The sequence below is a fragment of the Pollachius pollachius genome, assembly GCF_949987615.1.
Source record: "Pollachius pollachius genome assembly, chromosome: 1".
NCBI lineage: Eukaryota > Metazoa > Chordata > Actinopteri > Gadiformes > Gadidae > Pollachius > Pollachius pollachius.
Genome location: NC_136934.1, coordinates 33,069,947 through 33,092,608, shown reverse-complemented (window position 1 = coordinate 33,092,608; position 22,662 = coordinate 33,069,947). Strand labels below are relative to the sequence as shown.

Here is a 22,662-nt window from a genome sequence, read left to right as displayed (position 1 = left end):
GATTGTGGAAGCCATATTTCTCTCAGTGCTAGATTATGGCGATGTGATTTAGAGACATGCGTCAACCTCAACTCTTACAATGCTGAATTCTCAACATGTCAGCCCTTTGATTTATAAATTCAGCATCTATGGCACCCCTCACTGGATTTTATTTGATCAAAAAGTGGGTTGGCCTTCTCTTCCCATTAGAACAGACTAGTATTTATTTGTATTTATTCATAAAGGGCTTCCTCCCAAATTGCACCCATTTTTGTTATCACTTATTTTCCCGGAGAGTTGGAATGCATAACATCCGCTCGCAGGACAAGCTAGTCTCATGGAAATTCTATTGTGAGAGTAAAACACTTAAAACATCTTGTTATAGCGATGCATTGTTGTTGATTTAATTATGCTGAATAACAGAGCGCACGACACAGCCATCAGTAGCTTGCCTGAGCACTCTGAGGCTACGCTTCAGAGAGGTCTTTTAAACATCCCATGTTGTCAGTGTGCAAACACGGGCTATGCATTCAAAATATTCAAACTCAAAACCTTTGTATTCATGCTGTCCAAGATAACACAGGGACCTAACTTACAATTGATGAAGCATATATCATAACAGATCATTTCTAATTCAAGACAGCACAGCTCCGAAGTAAAAGATTTGTCTTCCCTTTTGATTAAATTTAGGAATCAATCCAATAAGGTTCTCCACAAAGCCTTCACCTTCATACAGGACTTCCTGTTAACGCTACCCTGGCAGGTAAAGAGTTTGAAACTCTTGTTGCATGAAGTTGTTTTTCTGTAGTGAATTGATACAAATATTAAATTCTGTTGTAGTAAATCAACATGTAATTGTAGTAGATCAACATGCAATTGATATCTTTTGTCTTCTGAATTCGGTAAGCATTTATATTCATCAGGCGACTGATCAAGGCGGGGATTTCAGAGGGAGATTAGGAATAGACACAAGAATAAGCGGAATGAGAGATTTTTCATTTGGGGAAGTTGAAAGGGTAAGGGGTTCTTTGAATGTTGATTTCTGTTCTTTAGGGTGTATCATCTGTATGTTTATATGGGGACACTTCAGGCCATTTAGAAACTAAAGTAAATTACCAATCATTACAAAGATGACATGATGTTGACTGTGTGATAGCTCTACATATGCCTTGTGTGGCACAAATCCAACCATTTTTACAATCATTGCTGCATGCGTATTATGTTTGCATAAGGGAGCTTAAGCAGTAATTATTCAGCAGAATGAGAAAATAATCCCAAAATATATTTAAATAATCTAGAATTCTCTACCATCCCCCCTTTCGACGCAAGGGATACCATGTGACAATTGTGCCATAAAAGCAAAATGGTAAACAATTTCTGAGAGGGACAAACCAGACATTATTCAAGCAAACCAATGTTTAAGCCCAGGCAAGTCCTGCTCATTAGAATACAGCAGGGCAGTATTGTCCACAACTCCAAACACATCTGCAATCAGTGCCCATGGTAAATAATTATCTTTCTGCAGAATGTCAAGCTCTAGTAAGGGCAAACCATCGAATTTAAATTGGTGTTTTGACACAGTCTCCATTATAAATAAAATAGTTATTTGAAGGAGTATGGGCCTGCTCCTTCCCCAGTGAAACCTTGTAGCTTAGCCAAAGCATACATAGCACACCGTTAGTAACCTGTTAACCTTTCTATTGCTGTGCTGTGAGACACAGACCAGACACAATATTTGCATGAGCTGAACATTCCTATGCATTTAGAACATTGGTCTACCTTCACTAAACTACTTCAAACTTTCCCCTTGGATATTCTTCTGAATACAATCCTGTGCGGTGCATTTCTGTGAGAGCGTCAGAGCTACTATTAAAATGATCAATACAGATTTTCAAACTCGCGTTCCATTCCCACAAGACATAAACCCACTCACTCCCACCATCATCAGGCTTTTGTCCTTGGTAGTAAAGGTTACAATCGGCATCATTCCTTTGACTGTTGACTCCCGCAGTAGTCATGGCAGTAATGGAACCATGAAACCCAATTGGATACACACATTTTCACCCCATTTTCCACAGTGATTCTATGATGCGTGTCATGGTTCTGGACGTTGTTGCGTTAATAGACAGGAAGAACATGCAACAGGGATTTTGTTGTTCGGACCGAATCTGACCGAGAGACTGAATAAGTTACAGACATGAAAAATAAGTAAGCACAGTAACATTTTCAATGGCCTCTACCTTCTACTGTTTACTTAGCCTGTTTTCAGGCGGGTTGTTGACTTTGCCTTAGACACATCATTGTCTACAGGCAATAATGTATTGGTAATTTGTTCACTGACTATTGGATTTATTTATACAAAAATGTTTTGACATTTAGTCAATATAGAATTGAGTCATTCGTTATGAATGTCACCAGCTACATTTAATTACTTTGTATTCTTAATTTATCCTGTTTAGTCATAGGTATATATTTATTTATCCACACACTTCTAAATTTATTCAGGCATTCATACCGGCCTATTTATCTATCTATTCATTAATCTAACCATCAATTTATGCATCTATTTGTTAATATATGTATATATGTGGGGCCCGGAACCGCTGCACATGATTCAACTCCCGGATCATACGATAGGGCCGTTAAGCTAAAAAGCCTAGTCCTACCTAGTCCCAGACGTAGACCAACGCTATTTTACTTTGCCATACACAAGAGTTTTCCTCACTCATTTTTAATCAGGATAGCGGATTGAATCCACTGAGGCCTCTATCATGGTACAGGCAGTCTCATTGTCTTGAAGTCAAAGAGAGAATAAGGTGGGGTAAGCTAGCTGCACCATCAGTGTATCAAGTCAGCCGTCAATCCTCATTGCCAAAATGTTGTGGAAATCTTCTTTTGAGGGTAAGCACTTCTTGTTATAGCAAAGCATTGCAATTTAAAAATCAATGGGAGAGCACACAACAGTGTGTGTGTGTGTGTGTGTGTGTGTGTGTGTGTGTGTGTGTGTTTGTGTGTATGTGTGTGTGTGTGTGTGTGTGTGTGTGGTTTTGGTGGACACTTCCCACCAGATTGGAAATCACATGACACGACTGAGAGCGGTATTTTAAAGACCACATTTCGTCAGCTTGCAAACATGAGGGGTTGCATTGAACATGAAAGCCTATATATCTATACACTGTATTCCTTAGATGGCATATACTGTGACTTGGGCAACGGAAACTCCTAACATTCTGACCAAGATATATCAGTGAGTCATGAGCTTTATTGGCTAAGTGTGTGTACACACATACAAGGAATTTGATTACTTGCAAAGTAATTAAGTATATAAAAACAAACAATGACGTTGGTTGCACTGTTGCATAGTGCAAATATGCTGGAATAATATATAGTGATGATTAACGGATTACTTTACATACATGAGGTAGTCGGACATAACAGTAGATGCATTTATAAAATATACAGTATATACAGCGTGCTTTGGTTTATATTCGACAATGATACGTTAAAAACTGGGTTTGAACTAAAACTTATACAAAAAATAATGAATATGTATGTACAGTGGATGCTTAGTGTGAACGATTTATTGCACAGGAAATGTTCCTGACACAGTATGACTGATTTAAGTGTTCAGAGTGATGGCCTGCAGAATGAAATGGTTCTTGTGTCACAGTGCTCTATAGCACCTGCCAGGGTTGGAATTTACCTAATTTACCTTCTACAAAGCTTGATTATGAGGTAAGTCATTTCCATCACAATACTGCAGGTTCTTAGAACTAACACTGACTTTGGAATCACTGCTTTAGATTCTTTGCGCTATACATTCAGAATAAATTCTACTTCGAAGCTCGATACTCTAGCTCCAATGGGTCATCTCAGAAATATAGTGAAAATCCTGATTGATTGACAATTCTTTAATTGATACACTTATGTACTCAGGTCTCTCTTGAAAATGGGCTCTCGATCTCATTGGGACTTACCTGATTAAATAAAGATTTCAATGGACGACAGCCCGCCCCACTTAAACACACCACACATTAGACATGAGCTGGTGGGGAGCCAAACACGCACTCTTAACATCCTCATCATCGTCCTGCTGCAATAGCACAAACACTCCTAGAGAGGCTGCCGAGAATCCAAGCCAGGGGTGGTTTCGGTGCCGATATACACACAGCAATGCAAATGTTTACATTGGCCTCCATGCCAGTGGACCCCCTGACCCCTTTGTCTTTCACACACAAACCATGTGAAATGGCTGTGCACGCTTCAACCCGGAATACACCGCACAAGACTACAAAAAAAACGAATGCAGAAGAATGCCAGTGGCATCAATTATGAATACATCTACAGTTTCACGTTAGACGCACTGAAGAGAGCCCAATACAGATATGCCCAATGGTCTTGCCTTAGAAAAGACTCTGGTCAATAATGGAAACAATCTTTGTATTTGAGTATTCATATATGAAATGAACCTCTCCATACACAGATTTGCAAAGCAAACTTTTTTTTTGCTATAGTGTAAGTGTATAACTAATGTCTGTATGTGTTTTTAAAGTCCACAGCCACGTTAATATACTGCCTACTCACACATGAATCGAGTGTGTGTTAATCGAGTGTGTGTGTGTGAATCGTGTGCGTGTGCGTGAATCGTGTGCGTGCATGCGTGCGTTAATCGAGTGTGTGTGTGTGAATCGTGTGCGTGAATCGTGTGCGTGTGCGTGAATCGTGTGCGTGCGCGCATGCGTGTGTGATCAATAACTGTTTCGGTGCAGGACACCTCTCACCAGGTTGGAGACCACAAGACACAAGCAACCTGATGGGGCTCAATGTGACAGTTGGGACAAGCCAATCGAACACACACACTTCACATTTACAGTTAAAAGACATAAACAGCTCCACATCAAAGCAGCCAACAGTAATGAGTTATTGACCGATGGACACAAAGACTGTGGTATGTCCACAAGACACACACATATTCGATTTTCCATGTCCAACAGATCACTGTGCGTGTGTGTGTGTCTGTTGCTGGACTGCAAAAGTGTTCGTGTTTCCTCTCTAAGTAGTGTGTGTGTGTGTGTGTGTGTGTGTGTGTGTGTGTGTGTGTGTGTGTGTGTGTGTGTGTGCGAGTACAGGAGTCATTATGAGAGGTTTAGTGTGCGCTCACTAGTCAGTCAGGCTCCAGTCAGAGGAGTCAGCTTAAGGGCTCACGGTGGCTCCCTAAAGAGACACTAAACACCATCAGTCGTTTAAATCCACCCATGACCACTTTAAATATGCAGCGCACACTTCCTCCATTTTTAATAAGGGCTCCAAGCCGGGGGGACACAGAACGGCAGAGAGACCCAGACAGACAGGGAGACAGAAAGAAATAAGGGAGGGATAGAGAGTCCCAGAGAGAAAGACCGAGACAGATAGAGAGGGAGGAAGAGAGAGAGACTAAAAGATTGAGAGAACGAGAGACAGAGGTTGAAAGTAATGGAGAACGAGATAAAGGTTAGGAAGAAAAGGTTAATCAAGAAAATGGCCACATAGGGACGGCAGGGAAAGAGAGGAGGAATAGAAAGACAAGGAGAAGGGGGGGGATGGGGGAGAGAAAAAAAAATCAACAAGAACAAGGAGCAGAGTCTGATGGCATTGATTTCTCAGCAGTCTGGACCCAGCCTGAAATCTTCTGGAAAAGCCACATATGTCAAAGCCAGTTAAGCACAGTAGGACACACACGCACGCGCGCGCACACACACACACACACACACACACACACACACACACACACACACACACACACACACACACACACACACACACACACACACACACACACACACACACACACACACACACACACACACGGTATGGGGGGGGGGAGGGGTTGAAGGGGTTGGTGGGACTTGCAGCTTCTCTGAGGGAAGCCGAGGCAAATCTCTCTGAAGGCAGATTCAAAAATAGCTACCATTACACACACCTAGATGGGCAATAAAGTTCTCCATAATCCCCTGTCTGCTCTGCTCAGCTCTCTCGGAGCCCACCTGCCTGTGTGGGAACACGTGCGAGGTGCGCCCGGTGGAACAGCAGGGATAAGGTGGAGCGGGCGGCTGCTGATCCGGGGAGGACTCTTCATCCTGAGCCGTCGGGGTGAAAGGAGGGGAGCTGGCACAAATCAGGTGATCTTTGATCTGGATACACTGGCTGTGGACCGCCGAGACTTCACACCTTCACTAGGAGATGCTGAATTATGCCTTCACTGCCTTTATCATCAGAGCGATTCCGCGGGAGCCAGGCGGCCATGCGGACGGAGAACATATACAGGAAGGCATGGAACCCGATTCCATCGTGATACGCTACGGCCTGGTGTTACGGGGTTCTGAACAAAACACTTCATCAAACAGTCCAACCAAACAAACACGAGGCAATATACCAATTACAATGTGATCACAGGACGAGATTACGATGGGTATACTATTGCTAATGTTATATTGCCTGCTGTAAACTACTCTTGTGGTGCACTAAATTGAAGTGACTTGTTAGGCCGAAGAGGAAACGTTTGCTTTGTGGGCAATATTTGCTTTTGAGAGAAATGTCTCGGCTGTAGACACAATGCGGTTTCATTGTTTCACAAAACTCCCTGTATGGCTACGGCCTCCCCTGACACAAAGTGCAGCGGCATGCATAATGCATCGAGACTAACCTTTCCACCACTTCCTCATACTACCCAAGAAGGAATGTCAACAGACCAAACCGTGCACATACGTTGGCACACACACACACACACACACACACACACACACACACACACACACACACACACACACACTCTTTACCCTCAACAATCAGGAATCATATACCACACAAACACACATACATACACTTATGCAGGTATGCCTTGTTTCCAGTCCCACTTCGGGTGACAGACGTCATGGTCCACTAACAGGAATGTGGGGTCTTCCGGGCGGAAAGGTGTGTGACCAGGTGGGGCAGTATGACTGGTTGGTCAGGTAGCCCACTGACTCACTGACCGGAGGCCTGTAAGAGCTTCCTGTATGCCTCACTAGCTGAGCTGTATCAACAACACACAGACACAGTCACAATACGGGCCAGACTGATGTGTCACACATTCCGGGCAGAGGGGGAGAACAACCATAAAAACGATGGACCGGCATTTAAAGCATGCATGTGAGTTTCGCTGACACACTCCGAGAGAGAGAGAGAGCAAACAAGTTGTAGATCTGACAGGTGAGACCGGTTTATCACCACAGGGGAGGCAGCTCCAAAGGTCCTAAACCTGTTCCCTCGTCAGAACTACACAGCCAAACATTCAGCGTCACCATAGGAATGTTAATCAGCACCCAAAGCCAATATACACACACATACACACAGACACATACTCCTTTCAATGACTGACAATAAACTGGTGGCTCTTTACTAGGAAGTGCCATTGTTTCACGGAGAGTGAACATGAAAAGTAAGACAGAGACACGAGGCAGAGCAGATAAGGGAGGAAGGGGGGAGGGAGTGGAGGTGTGTGTGTGTGTGTGGGGGGGGGGGGGGGGGGGGGGGGGGGGGGGGGGGGGGGGGGGCTGTCTGAGCACTGTCTGACATAAATTGGAGATCATAAAATGTTCTGGCCCCGAAAATGAATCGGCAAAAAATATAATGAATAAAGTGAAGCACTGCGGGGGGGGGGGGAAGGGAGGCAGGAGGGAGGGAGCAAGGAAGGCAGGAGGGAGGGAGGAGTCAGGGAGAGAAGGAGGGAGTGAGGGAGAGAAGGAGGGAGTGAGGGAGAGAGGGAGGGAGAGAGGAGGGAGGGTGAACATCCTGGGGGGAGGGGGGCTGGAAGGAAGAGGTTGTGGGGGGAGGGAGGAGGTTGTGGCGGAGGGAGGGAGGCAGGAGGGAGGGAGGCAGGAGGGAGGGAGCAAGGAAGGCAGGAGGGAGGGAGGAGTCAGGGAGAGAAGGAGGGAGTGAGGGAGACAGGGAGGGAGCGAGGGAGAGAAGGAGGCAGGAGGGAGGGAGGGAGAGAGGGAGGCAGGGTGAACATCCTGAATTCCTAATGGAAAGGAAAAAAATGCAAGTGAACAAGTGTAGCGTGTAAAAGTGAAGTTCAGTGGCGGAGGCTGCCGATCTGTGGATGACACAGTGCTGTGTCGGGAGCAATGTGAGTGAGTGAGCGGGCGAGCCAGTGAGTGAGTGAGCGTGTGTGTGTGGGTTGTAAATGCGATGCCCAAAAATGTCCCCCCCATCCAAAAGATAGCATACAGTGTGGGGGCTTCCTTGCATACTTCCTGTTGTTCTGGTTTTGTATTTGAAGTTCTTTTGTGCATGTGTGTCTTGGGAGTGTATGTGTGTGCACAACTCCTTGCCTCAGCTGTGACATACTTCTTGCCTCTGCGCAGCGCCTACAGCGGTGCATGGGTGCATCATGAATATTATGCATTGCACTGAATGTCAACATTGATGAATAATATTTTTTTTTCTGCCAAAGAGCTAAATGTCACCCCACCCCGAGATGACGCCCAGAGGACAAGATGGCAGCCGGCAGACGCCAGCCATACCATCACCACACTGAAGGAGGTTACTGTACTCCATATTGTAACGAGGGGGGGGGGGGGGGGGGGGGACAATGGTAGACACTGAGGATAATGGAGGCAGATTGTACCGAGGAGATTGGACTTGTCAACTCAAATGAACTTTAGCATAAAGGCTATGTGGTGGGCGAGTCCCGCAGAGAGCCACCATCTGGGCTCCCAGACAGCAGCGGCAGCACAGCTAACCTTCATGGTTTCACAATGGAGTCAAGGAAATGTCTTTATAACATTGCAAGTGATTCCTGCTTATAAATGAGTCTTCTGGAGGAGAAAAAAAGAAAACGGACAAAAACAACAGCAATAAAGTAAATACTAAAAGAAAAAAGAAAAAAAAAGAGCCAAAGATGTCTGGACTATTTGTTCTCGTTAAATTCCTTGGCTACAGATGACCGCCTCACTGGACATTGGGGAGTAGGAACAACAAAACCAAACTGGACACACAAAAAGCAACCCGGCGCAAAAACAAGCACATCCTGACCCAACACACACAGCCATGGACCATTTATAGGCGCAGCCATGTTTAGATAAACAAGTGGGCTATTCGTGCACGTTGAAGACGCGTGGTGTGTTCTGGTGACCTTTAAGGTTGAAAGGGTGAGTAATGAGGAGCGGGCCTGTAGAGCCTCAGCCTGCCTGGAGACCCCACCCGAGAGGGGAATGAAGGACAAGGAGAGAGAGGGGGAGGGGGAGAGAGAGAGGGAGAGAGAGAATAGGGGGGGGTGATAGGAGGGAAAAAGAAAGAGCTAGTCAATCTCCCCTCTACTCCCGCTGGCTCTCCCAGCTGTTGTTCTCTGGCTCCTCCTTTCCCTTCCTCAGTCTCCCACCCCCCCCCCCCCCCCCCCCCCCCCCCGATCAACCCTAACCACTTGTGCGCCGTCCTCTCCCAAGCTCCCCTCCCTCTCCTTCTCCCTGTTTCTCGGCTGCTTCTCGCTCTCCGCCCTCTCCATCCACACAAATGACTCAGAGAAACAGGTCAAGTGTCGCAGAATTCTCCCTGCAGCTCAACCTGCCTAATACGAGGCCTGGCTCATTGCACAAAGACAAGTAATACGCTGCCTACTCGCGGAGAAGGCAGACACACACACACACACACACACACACACACACATTGCATCCTACACACAGTGTTGAAATCGAAGCAGCATATGGATTCTTATCCCAACAGAGGAGTAACTATAAATGCCGACACCTACACAAAACACAAGAGCCAAAGACGAGTGAAAAATAATCCCACAACGTGAAATAGCAAACCTACGATATAAATGTACGGTATGTGCGTTCATAGGCACTTTTTCTTTTCCTTGTTACAATAATAGCATTAACAATATAATAACTGTACCACCGCGGGAATTATATTATATATTAATATTTTAATCGCGTTACGGCAGTGGGGTGATAGCAAGAATAAGACACATAGTGTATATATTAAACAAAAAGCCACACTCTCCTACTCCCACTCCGATGAATAGCAATTGAGCTCCAGCTACTCCGAGCGACAAGAGAAGATCACAAAAATAAAAAAATCCCCTGAATCCCAATTTGTACGCTCTCAGACAAACGCCTTCCACACCCTCAGACATCCCTCCCCCACCCAGTCTCAACAACTCTCAAAAGACACAACGCCTCACAAACTCCCCAACCCGCGAACCCACCTTGACAAACTAACAGGCCAACACGTCCGTCCCCGCGGCGTGTCCTCCACCGCCCAGCAGACGGTCCTCCACAAGTGGCCGCAGGGCTGTACATGCGTACCACGGGGGTGGCGGCGAGGAGCAGCCACACAGGCCCGGTGCAATATGCAGATCGATAAAAACAGGGGCCCCCACACCGACGGGCTCCATGATGCCGCGCCACGGGGATGCTGGGATACGGATACCTGATGGCTGTGCTGCACTCTGAGACAGCCCAGGGCAAAGCAGCCAGGGCAGCAGCGCACAACAGGCTGGGGAACAGGGGAGGATAACCTTGGGTTTGGTCTCTGCCTGAAACCTGCAGGATGGATGAGTGTTCGCGGGTAAGGGGGGGGACGGAGATAGGGGGGGCTAATTGAGACTGCAGTGTAGATAGATAGGGTTGTTAGGGTTAGGGTTAACAAGCACGAATAGGGCCTTGTGATACTATTTGTGCAAAGAAAGTTATATTTTTTGAAAGTAAATAAAAATGAAAGCCCTATGCCAGACATCGCGGGGTTACCTGGCTTTGATGTCGGGATAAAGGGGATATGAGTTCTAACGGGCAGAACGGCACCAGCTTATAAAACCTGCCGGGCTTATTTAGACATGGCAGCGCTTCACATCCAGGCATTACGTCAAACTTCCAAATTCCTCCCCATAGCGAAAAGCACACAAATGTCCATCTCTGTGATAAACTCCTTTTAAGCCCAGGCAAGACCATTGTATTGTTTTACAGAGCAAGTGTTTAAGCTGACAGAGGGACGGGGAAAAGCCTTGCATGTCATTGTAACGCTACTTACCAACTCCACAGTCGCCCTACCTCGTCCCACTCCATACTCACATTACTCACTGAACCCTACCACACTCCCGTCATTCCCATGTTTACCAGCAGAGTGTACGTGAACCGTATGTGACCGTGAAGTTACCCATGATGTCTCAGCGGGGGGGGGGGGGGGGGGGGGGGGGGGGGGGGGGGAGTCTTTGCACCACTGCTGCTGAGGGCGATGGTGGGAGGGGCAGCGGGTAAAGACAGATGGAAGACACCCACCAGGTGCCACCCAAAGGTCACCCACTGTAACAGTTACTCTACCTTCTGATGAAAATACCCGAGGGAGGCCGAGAGAGAGAGCCAATAGCGAGCGAGCAAGAGGGAGCGAGAGGATATGTAGAAATAGAGTGGTATTTAGAAAAATAATAATATAGAGAAGAAAAGGATGAGATGCAGAAATGCGAAGGAAAAATAATAAAGCAAGAAGAAGGGGTGCGCTGAGAACGGCATGACAGGAAAGCGCTCGGGGCGAGGACGAGAGCGAGAGAGAGGGAGTATGAGCGAGAGCGAGAGGAAAACAAACTGAAAATGTATAAAGGAAAGCGTGCGCTGGCCATCATTGTCAATCAACGCTGCACCTCAGTGTAATTTCCCCAGTGTTAACCTGATGCACATTAATGAGCTGATAATGGTCTGTGATCAATAATGCATTACCTATCTGCAACGGTTCACCAGTCTGCGGCACACTGGGCCCTGAGACGTTTTGCATCAGAAGGGAACTCTGTGATGAGGAAATCTCCCGGCATTCACTAAGCTACACAAAGTGTGTATTTAAAACCCTCTGACACACTTGCACACCTCTCCCATCTGAAGGTGTCCATATTTAAGCATATTAGGGACTCAGGATGTGCACACTGCAGCGGGCCCGAGGACGGAGGCTGCAGGGGAGGATAAGGAAATAAGGCGAGGCGGGAAGGGGAAACCTGACAGGAGAAGTGATTACACGAAGGTAGACCTCGTGATAAGATGACAGACGGATGAATAGGGGAGACACCCTAAATAGCAGAGCGGGAAAATGACATAGACCTGCGCGCGCACATGCACGAACACACACTTGAGAGTTTTAGATTTCGCAGTAGTAGCAAACATACAAGAGGTAAAAACGACAAAATGCCATCTTGACAGAATAATGGACCGCAAACACAAGCAGCCAAACACCCATCCACATCACTGGGGCTTTATATTTCCATTTCGTCAACACACAAATGAACCTATGATTTTATAACGCAACTGTGGGACACCAAGCCCCCCGCAGAACAACAACAGAGCCAAGCAGATCAAATCTTTACAGAGTTTCTGTCTTATCTCTGTACGCGTCTCTGCTTATGTAGGTTTATTTGTGTGTGTATGTCTGTGTCTGTGTGTCTGTGTGTATGTGTGTGTCTACACTTCATAAGAGTTGCTTGCTTGTTGAGACGGTGAATTAAACAGCAAGTGCATCTGATGTGCTCCAGGCTAGAAGCACACAGAACCACTCACACAAACACAGTACTCATGCTCACGCACATACACAAGAATAATACACGCAAAAGGCACTGCATCAAAATCACTTCCGTCACAGCATCTATTCTTAGGAGACCTCACAAACCACTCTGATATAAATCTCTTTCTCTCACACACACACATCAGTGCTAAGAAAACTTGATAAATCACACATCCATGATAACACAACACCAGACAAACACTGAGCCCAAGCCCCCGTCACCCATCTGGCCCGGACCCTTGAACACATCGGCCCATGCCCGCTCCTTATTGTCTCAAGGAGCAGATTGGTTCCAGGTAACGCGCTCCATGACGGCTCTTCTGTGCTAGTTTAGCAACAACACACACGCACACGCTGTGTCTTTCATCTAGTTTGCATGTTTTTGCAGGTGTGTTTGTGGTCAGCAGCGCTCTAGGGGGTGACAAAATCTTCTCTCTCACACACACACATACACACATACACACACACAAACACACACACACACACACAATTCTGTTAGGAGGCTAAAATCAACACAGCTGCAACGCCTCACCCCTCTCTCCTTTCAGACGTCTATTTATCTCCTCTTTAATCAGCCTATCCTTCCCCTCCCCGGCACAGCATTGCGTTTAGCTTTTATTCCCCCCCCCCCTCCTCCTCGATCAGCCTAACCAATCATCTCCTCTCCCCTTCATCTCCACACCGACACATCCTCTCCAGATCAACTCTCCATTACTCACGGCTCCACACCCTCCTCCCCTGCCAAGATGGCGGCGCTTCGTCCTCACATCTCAAATCAAACAACCAGGCTAGCCGTCGCCTCCCGCCTCCTCCGTCCACGTCGTGTTTTCTAGCCCCCCTGCAATCTTTTTGGCCACTCTCCATGGCTCACGGCACCGACTTGACAGACCACCCGCGCCCGCCCCCTCCCTCCCTCCCTCTCACTCCCCCCTCCCTTACCGCCAGGCATCACTTTCTCCCCTTCCATCCATCCATCTACTTAACGGTCTAAAAAACCTTGCGGACACCCTGGCCCTGATAAAGTTGCGCTGGTGTGTGTCCTGTTGCAATATCCTTGCTTTCTTTTAAAACTAAACTCCTAATGGTTTCCAGCTGCCTGGCTGTGTACTGTATAAACATACAGATACTGTATACATTTCATTCAGCTTATCTCTGACCCCCTATGCCGGCGCCCCCTGCCCCCCACTCTTATGGCTGCGGGCCAACCATGTGCTACCCCAGGGAGTCCCTGACTCATTTTACCCAGAATGCCGTGCACCAGTTAGGGTCGGCATTGTCAGCACAGGAAGAGTAGACACCCTGTAGTCACCAGGGTATACAGGAGCACACAGTACGTGCACTGCGTGCGTGTGTGTGTGTGTGTGTTTTCACAACCTCTTGTGGTCATTCAGCTGGGTTTACTTAGGTGTGAAAAGCACTAACGCTGGCCTGTGCTTTCAGGAACACTGTTCTCCACGGTCCACTCTTACCTCATTTGACATAGACGAGCCGAGATAAGGAAGATATTAAATCATCAGAGCGAATAACATCCCAGGACTTTATCTGATCGAACACAGAATGATAATCATGGGAGACTAGTTGGAAAAACAAGCTTCATTATTTTTGACGGGGTGAGGACAGTGGTCGGCAAGGAACACAATTTGTTAACGCTGACACAGTCCACCCTTCCACTCTAGCTGCCTTTGACTTTACCTGTCATTTAACATCCAACAGACGCTGCTGTGCCCACCACGGACAAAGCGGCCCCCCAGCGGCAGATCAGCTCAGCCAATCAGGACACCTCTGCACTCACTCATGAATATTGCTCCAATCTGACCAAAACATATTCATATTTTTTCTCATGGGCTTATGTACCCATAAAACATTTTATGGAAATGACATGGAAGGACATGGAAGACAGACAGGGAAGACAGACAGGTAAGCGGGTTAAGAGAGAGAGAGAGATGGAATAATGGGGGGAATACCTGGGGACTAGCAGATTGAGCAAATGAGCTGCTACACAACCAAAGATGTATTTAAGTTACAAAATGGATCAGATATAAATCCTATATACAGCTGCACCAGTCGAAACCCAAGTAATGAAATCTTTTTTTTCTTTCGATAAAAATCTGTGACACCTAATTAGCCGAGCAGATGAGTCTTATCCCGGCCGGACAAAGTGAGCCCAGTGACTCCGTACTCAAAAGAAATATGCAGAACACTGGCGTCATAATTGGAGTCAGAGAGCGACGGTGGCTTTAATCCCTCCAGAGTCTACTGCCATCACTCAGCCATCCATGCAGCAGGCCTGGCCATCTATCACTCACTCTGCCATCTATTAGTCAGGTCTGCGGCCAGAGGCTAAGAGGCTAAATTCGGAGCACAGCATTAGTATCTATCAGAGCCCTAAGTGCTGATCCATCCGCACGCTGGATGGCAGCGCTCAACTCACGCCTTGAGAAACCTTTCATGGCACTGTGGCAGTCAGCGCAAGGGGTTACACCGTCAACCCCACGCACAAGCATGTGTGGAAGAGAGCATCCATGTGCTCGAACAGACACACTAGCGCAGACACTTACTAGCGCAGACACTTACTAGCACAGACACAAAACTAGCACAGACACTTACTAGCACAGACACGAATTGCAATTCCGTTTTCAAATTGCATGTTTGTAAATCTGCAATTCAAATGCATTCTTACCCGTGTCTCATCCGCCCCCCACCCCCCCCCCGGCCAGGCATAATGACGAGGGGCTCCACCAGCCGACCAAGAGGCCCCAGGCACCCCCAGCCCACCATGTCTGATCCGAGCAGACCCCCTGGACCGAGCGGCTGTCAGACTGGCTGAGCATTCAGGTGGTGTTGTTCTGAGCTCTGCTAAGCCAGGTTCTAAGGCAGGGGGCGGGCAGTGATTAATGTAAACAAATATTCTCCATGGCCTGTCGCATGCGCTTTTACTTGAAGTGGCCTATTACATTTCTTCCTTTTTGCCTGAGAGAGGTTTGCATTGAGCCAAGAGTCAAATCGTCAGTCTGCCTCTAATCCAATACAATTACACCAGCCAGATGGTGGGAAAGACTCACGGCTAATAGTAAGGCATGCAACACAAGAGAAGATGGTCACAGAAAAATGATCAGTGACAAGTGGCCAGCAGGACACAGATAGATCACTGGCACTAGCACCTGGCAGCCAGGGGGTTGTTCACAGAGCCCCAACCGCCAGCAGCCATTTGCCATCACCATGGGTATGTTAACTGCAACCGTTCATCTCAGGAACAGCGGGGGGGGGGGGGGGCAACTCTTTTTATCTCTTGTTTTCTGTGGGAATGACATGGTAAAGGTGCAGGTGACCAAACATGCAAGACCACACGGTCACTCTCTCTCTCCCTCCCTCTCAGCCTCACTCCCAGCTCAAACCAAACTGGTTTGGTCCATTTTTACCATGGCTGTAGACAATGCTTCCATTGAGAGGCGCGGCATTCACTGAGTTTCAGCTTGCACTGCACATTCCCCAACTGCCCGCCTCTAAAAACAAGATGAAAAAACCGACAACAAAAAAGAAACCACTGAAGCAACAGAACTACATTCCTATGTTATTATGCTGTTGGTTTGTCTTGTTAAAAAGGCTGACTGATTGAATGTGTAGGCATGCCCCATTTATTATTGCATCGATATAACCCACTAAGGGAGGTGGAACATAATCTTGAAGGTATGAACACTGTTAAAGAGCCCTTTCATATATATACCTGTTGCCAAGGCAGCAAGTATATCAGCCAGTCACAAAGCATACACATAAGGAGGGGGGAGGGTGAAGAGGACCACAGACCACAAAATGGCTTCCTGTCCTCCGAGTTTCGGTTGAGCTTCCCATAGAGCCGTTATCAGCCCTTTGTTGACAGCAGCCACAGATTTATCAGCAGAGAAACAGGGCAAACACAGGGAACAGGAAATGAGAGAGAGGGGGATCGAAAGGTGAGGGACGAGCGGCGAGACAGAGCTAACGCACCTCTTATCAATGAATCTATAAATCTAATCAGCAGGAATCAATAGCTGGCATGCTATTTAATCTCAATCCTCTAATTTTCATGAGTGGCAAGCGACCACTGACAAATTTTCGGCAGGAGGAAAACCACAACACAACGATGCAACACACGGTGACACGGAAGATCAATTCAAAGAACAAATCTTTAATCGCCACCCAGTACGTGAAATTATATAGAAAGGGATAACAAATAATGACAACAATTATTACCAGTTTTTTCAAAGACTAAAATAAAAAAAAAATCGGAACGTCATCACGTTTTACACAGAGCTGTGAGTAAAAGCACATTCCTGGAATAGGATTCATTTTCTCAAGTGTACACTTCATTTGTACACAAGTTAAGATTTGCCGGTTGTGGAAACAACGCAGCCATCAAGAATAATAAAGCACTCGGAAAAACATAAATGATAAAGCACTGCAAAATAACAAAAACAAAAAAAATTAACAGTGAGAGGATATCTTTCATGCTTGTTGTCACGGAAAAATACACAAACGTGACGCCATAAATTAGTAATTGTATTTTTTTTACTCCGCTACATATTTATATATTTATACTTTGTACACGGGAAGTGATGAATGCGTTTCTTTTGTTTGGCAGAGCGAGAGGAGCATGTTAAGGCTTTGATGAGTGGTGAGCAGTGAGGAGTATGAAGGGAAGGCGGAGGAGTGGAAAAGTACCCCCCCCCACCCCCCCGACACAAAGCAAAAGCAGTCACACCTTGTGCTAGATCTAGGCCAGAGAAGCGGGAGGTCGCTGCTAGGCTGGGCGACGGAGGAAACAAAAACGTTTTGTCTGACAACTTGTACTTGGTGGGGGCGGGGGTTGGGGTGGGCTGAGTGAAAGTGGAGAACAATGTTTAGGAGTAGGAGCCGGGAGCGTCTGAGAGCTCTTGAGGACCGGGGAGGGGAAGGTGAACCCTCGGTGACACGTGATGAAAGCAATGCACGACGAGCGAGCGTCTTTACTCAGACGACGAGCGACAACCGCCTCCGCCTCACTGTGGGTGAAGGGCATGTGTGTAGCCGCGTGTACTTTAGTGTGTAAATATGCACCCTCCCCTTCCCTCGAAAGATGTAGACAATTCCGTGGGCGTAGACTCATCGTTAGTTTGGACCACTGTAGGACAGAAGGCAGTGAAGCGAGGTGGATGGGGGTTATGGTGGTGATGGTGGTGGTGGGGGGTGGGGAGTGTACTGGCTGTCCGAAGTGCTCTTTGGGCATTACCAGGAGAAGGCACAGCTCCTGATAGAGCCACTGGGCATGGAGGAGCAGCAGGAAGAGGAGGAGGAAAAGGAGCAGGGAAGTGAGTGTGTGCTCACTCCGTGTGGGTGTTTATGTCAGGAGAAGCGCTGAGCTGTCAGCGCAGGAAGAGGAGGTGTCCGTCTTGTGGTGAGGCTGTGGGAGTGAACATAATGAGGGTGGCTGAGTATGTGTATGACCCTGTATGTGTGTGTGTGTGTGGGGGCGAAAAAGTTCCACAGCCTCATGTGTTCAAGCATGTGTCAATGTCCTGTCTTTTGAGTTGCGAGTTGTGCTGCAGACATTTCTCCACAGTGACAAAAGGAAGCAGCTGTGGATAGCCCCTCTCACACCACCACTCCCTCCCTCCCTCCTGCATTCTCTTCCTCTTCCTCCACCAATGCAGCGGTGTGGAGATGTCCCAGAGCTTGAAAGCATCTTAGTCTCTCGCACACATGCAGATGCACACACACACACACACACACAGAGCACAAATTACAGACTCTGCATTTTACAGTCTATCCAATGTTGGGTTTTAAAAGTTTTTGTATGTGTGTCAGATTTTAAAAGCCACACAATTGCGAGGAGGTAGGGATAGTGGGAGGGAGGTACGGGGGGTCTATAAAGGGCTGAGGATATGGAGGGGGGTGTGATTTGCAGGCACACCTAGTCCGTGGCATGGGAGTCGGGGGATTTGAACCAACTTAAAATGTATTTAACCACATATTGAGTGGTAGGCGACAAGTCTGCAAAACAGATTTAGTTCTGTATCAAGCAAGGCTTTCAGCACTCCCCAGGTGTTGGACTTGATTATAAATTACATTCTGAGTCCCCTCCCTCTCCCTCCCTCCCTCCCTCCCTCCTTCTCCTGGGACTCAGGCCAGGCACCGCGCTGGTTCCACAACACTGACACAATTGATCTGGTATTTACATCTTGATAAATATACACATTTTCACAAGAAAAATAAAGATGCTCACATATAGAGTATACAGATACCTCACACACCACAATGTACATACAAAATGTCTCTTGTACTGTATGCATCCTCCACAACACATACCAAACCCCTTCCCTTTAATTCCCACCATGCTCCTTGTTTCATCTTAATTTGTCGTTTTTTTTAAGGGCACGTGGTTTTGATACACAAGTGCAAAAAAATAAGCAGTATATTTAACAGTGGTTGTGGGAGCCATTCGAGTTGAGATAATGGATCCAGGGTTGTTTTGAAGGCTCAGGCCGTTACACTATAAATCAATCAGGCTCACAGGTGTGTGGTGTGGCATGGTTATAGGGTGTGTTATGTCCTCTAAAACTCTCTTTTTCTCCCTTTTTTCCTCACAAAAGTTAACCGTCACTGAAATGAGATTAACAGCACAGGTCATGATTCTGTTGTGCATTTGCGTCTAGCAGACATCCTTTTGGGCGGAAGATCAGAATGGGCCCTTACGACTTAAATAATTGTACCGAACCAAACGTGCTTTACATATCATTTATAATCGTATAGCCGCACACACCAGGTAACCAGTCCGTGAACACTCGTCATGGGTGCTGTCAGACGCCGATGGCCCTCCGGTGGCTCGTTAGCACATAATGCACAGTTAGGAGACAATCAGCCAAGCGGCTTCGTCATAAAAGGCCGTTCCAGCACTCGCAGCCGCCAGCTAAACGACTCCCCGAGCCGCGCTTGTGGACGCAACCTTTGACTTCCACCAATCAATTCGCTATGTTAAAAGCCATCCACTAATGGACGGAAATATGACATTATCCGATTGGAGGTCTATTCAACCCAACGCAAGCGCTCCGCCGAGAACGGGGGACGCGTGCACGGGGGGGGAGGGGGGGGGGGGGCTCATTTACTAAAGTACGGAGAGAGGCTGCGGCAATTGAGTGCGGACAAAAACACAGACGGTTATCTGCAATGGCACGCGGATGGTAAGACTGGGTGGATTAGTCAGGCCTGGCTTGATGGGGAAGGCTGGGGCTGAGTGGCGTAAGTGGCGCGTTTGACACATTGGGAGCAGTGAAATACACTTCTTCTGCCCTCCGTGGCCCTGACCTCTTCACTACCCGGGATAAATCATCACATCCCCCATAAACACTAGGAGAGGGGGATGAAGAGAGAGGAGAGAGAGGAGAGAGCAAAAGTGGGGAGGGGAGGAAGTGAGTGGGAGGGGGCGGTGGAATCGCAGCGTCATAAACGATAAGCGGTGGCAATCTGTTGGTCCCCGTCTAAGCGGGCCACGTCATGGCTCATTAACAACCCGGCCTCTCCTGTCAGGAGAGGGGACGAGGAGGACAGCAGGAAAGGAGGAGCGTTCCCTTTCTTTCTCCTCTCCGTCCGTCCGTCATCCACTAGCATCGGTCCTGCTAAGCGATTACCCCCCCCCCCCCCCCCCCCCCCCCCCCCCCCCCCCCCCTCTACCCACGGTAGCACCACCTGCCCCTTCAGCCACTGTTTAGTTAGCGTGCGTGCCAAACATGTTGTTGACAACCTAATTTAAACTCCAAACTCCCCCAACCTGGCGTTCTTAGGGCCACTGTGGGTCCGGGCTGCCAGCAGCATGCATGTATGTATTCAGCAGCAGTAGCCTACTGGAGACACACTCTACAGTGAAGTGAGGGAAACCTTCGCTAAAGAGAGTAAAAGTGAATGAATTAACCCATTTGTGCCGGCTGCTGCGCGGCGAAACATTGTATCTACTAGATACAATGTTGTATCTAGTAGATACTCCACCGGCTGCTGCGCGGCGCAACATTGTATCTACTAGATACAATGTTGCGCCGCGCAGCAGCCGGCACAAATGGGTTAAAAGAGAGCTAGCATAATTTCACCTCCCTTAACCACAAGATGTGTTCTAGTGTTTGAAGTGTACACAATGTAATCCCCCCCCCCCGCCCCCCCCCCCCCCCCACACACACACACAGGATAACCACTAGTTGTAACAGCACAACACATAACCCAAGGGAACAAAGAAGGTAAACTTGGAATTGCAGGTGAAGGAAAAACAACAAACAATTGGGCAGTTGGGCATTTCCTTGATTACACTATTCTTAAGTCGGGCCGAAGGTAGGATTGAATACGCAGAGACATGTCTGCCCAGGGTTGGATAAGGAGGCATTTATCCTTTCACCCACACAGACAGGTTCCTCTGTTTTGCTTTACTCAGAGTCCTTGTCAAGATCCGAGTCCTAATGGTAGATGAGCAGAGGCCTCGGGGCCCAGGGTGTTAGAAATATTTGTTTTAGTGTTTTTTTATTATCCTTTTTTTTTTTTTTACTATTCGGAACATGCTCCCAACTCCATTTGCTGTACTGAGGCGGTGTCGTCAAAGCTTTCCAGACTCCCCTTTAAGAAATAATCGACTGCTCTGACGCTGGCTCACTCAGTCCATTCTGGGGCTGCGCTTCGATAAACTTCAGATCTATTTTTCAAAAATAAAAGTGGTTTTCTTTGCTTCTTCGTCAAACATGTTTAAGACTCAAAAATCCCAAGGAAGGATCCTCCATCCTTTCCCTCTTTCCATCCCTCCCTCCATCTCTTCCCTGGCCCGCGTCCTCCGCTAAACGTAAACTGCAGTCCGGGAGATCACCGAGCCGTCCCGCTGGGACTCCATGTCGTCGTCCAGGTAACCGCCAATGATGTCCTCCGGCTCCTGTGGTGGGCGGAGCTGCAGGATGGGGGCCCCGCCCGCAAAGTGGTCGTACCGCTCGTCCTCCTCTTCCAGCTCGTCAAACTTCATCCTCTCCGCCTCGTCCAGCTCGTTGCTCAGCAGGATGTCCTGGGCGCTGGGCGTGGTGGCCGCCCCCCCCATGGGGAGGGGCTGGTGGTGGTTGTTCTTCTCGCCCTGGTGGGCAGCGCTGTCGTTGTACACGTAGACGGGCCCGTTGTTGTTGCCCCCGCCGCCCCCGACGCCACCGCTCACCACCCCGCCCCCCGTGCCGTTCTTGCTGGCCTTCTTGCCGCCGAAGATGCGCGACTTGATGTCGCTGGCGCCGTTGCCGCGGTAACCCTGCTGCTGTTTACGGCTGCGTGTGACGAGGACGGCGATGAGAGCCGCCACGAGGAGAAGGACCAGGAGGGAGCCAATCACCACGCCCGCTACCACGCCGGCATTGGACGGGTTGGTTGGGGGTTCTGTGAGGAGGGGTGAGAGATGGGGGCAGAGGGGGGGGGGGGGGGGCAAGTGGAGAGGAAGAGTGGATACGTTGGTTGAAAAAGAAAAAGGACCAGTGATATAGAGATACATGTACACACAAACAGAAAAAGACACCCGAGTGAAAGAAACAACCATTTGAAATCAAAGCGTGACACCAAAAAAAGGAGAGAGAGAGAGAGAGAGAGAGAGAGAGAGAGAGAGAGAGAGAGAGAACAAGAGAGTGAGAGAGAGAAATACAGAGAGAGAGGATGGGTGGGTGATGTCAGTGGTGCGGCTCTGATCTGCATTCAGCCATGGGTGTAAGCGCACTGGAGGTGAAATTACACTCAAGTATAGCATTGGTGCGTGCACGTATGGGTTCATGTGTCAAATTATATCTGATGTGGGTGTGTTTCTGCGCGTGGGTGTGTCTCTGTGTGCACTGAGCTGACATTTCCTTCTCTCTCCCTCAGAGCTGCTCTTGTCCCTGTTCCCCACAGGCCGGTCATTTCTGCCTCCCAGGTCACACTTTCCCCTGTAGCTCGCTTCAAAGGCCAGGGTCCGTCCAAGGCTCCCGCTCAGACACACACATGACACGGCATCACAGGGAGAGCGAGACAGACGGACACGCGTCCGGGCGGACTGAGCCGATGGACTGAGCCGATGGACAGTTGTGCACACTCCTTTGGTTGTGCATGTGAAGGCGTCCGTTGGGCTGAGCAGGT

The 22,662-nt window shown here is 48.0% G+C and overlaps 1 protein-coding gene across 2 annotated transcripts in view; it reads right to left on the bottom strand.

The window, feature by feature from the left end:
- The window catches only part of LOC307070397 (poliovirus receptor homolog), a 75,973-nt gene that overhangs the window by 14,113 nt on the left and 39,198 nt on the right, over positions 1–22,662 (bottom strand). Inside the window, exon 7 of one of the 2 annotated variants that reach the window (XM_079728850.1) lies at positions 20,724–21,936. The exons of the other annotated variant lie outside the window; for it this stretch is intronic. Coding sequence (XP_079584976.1) covers positions 21,362–21,936 — 575 coding nt within the window. The 3' untranslated portion in view covers positions 20,724–21,361. Of the gene's footprint in view, positions 1–20,723; positions 21,937–22,662 lie in introns of those variants that run through there. 2 annotated transcript variants of the gene reach the window in all.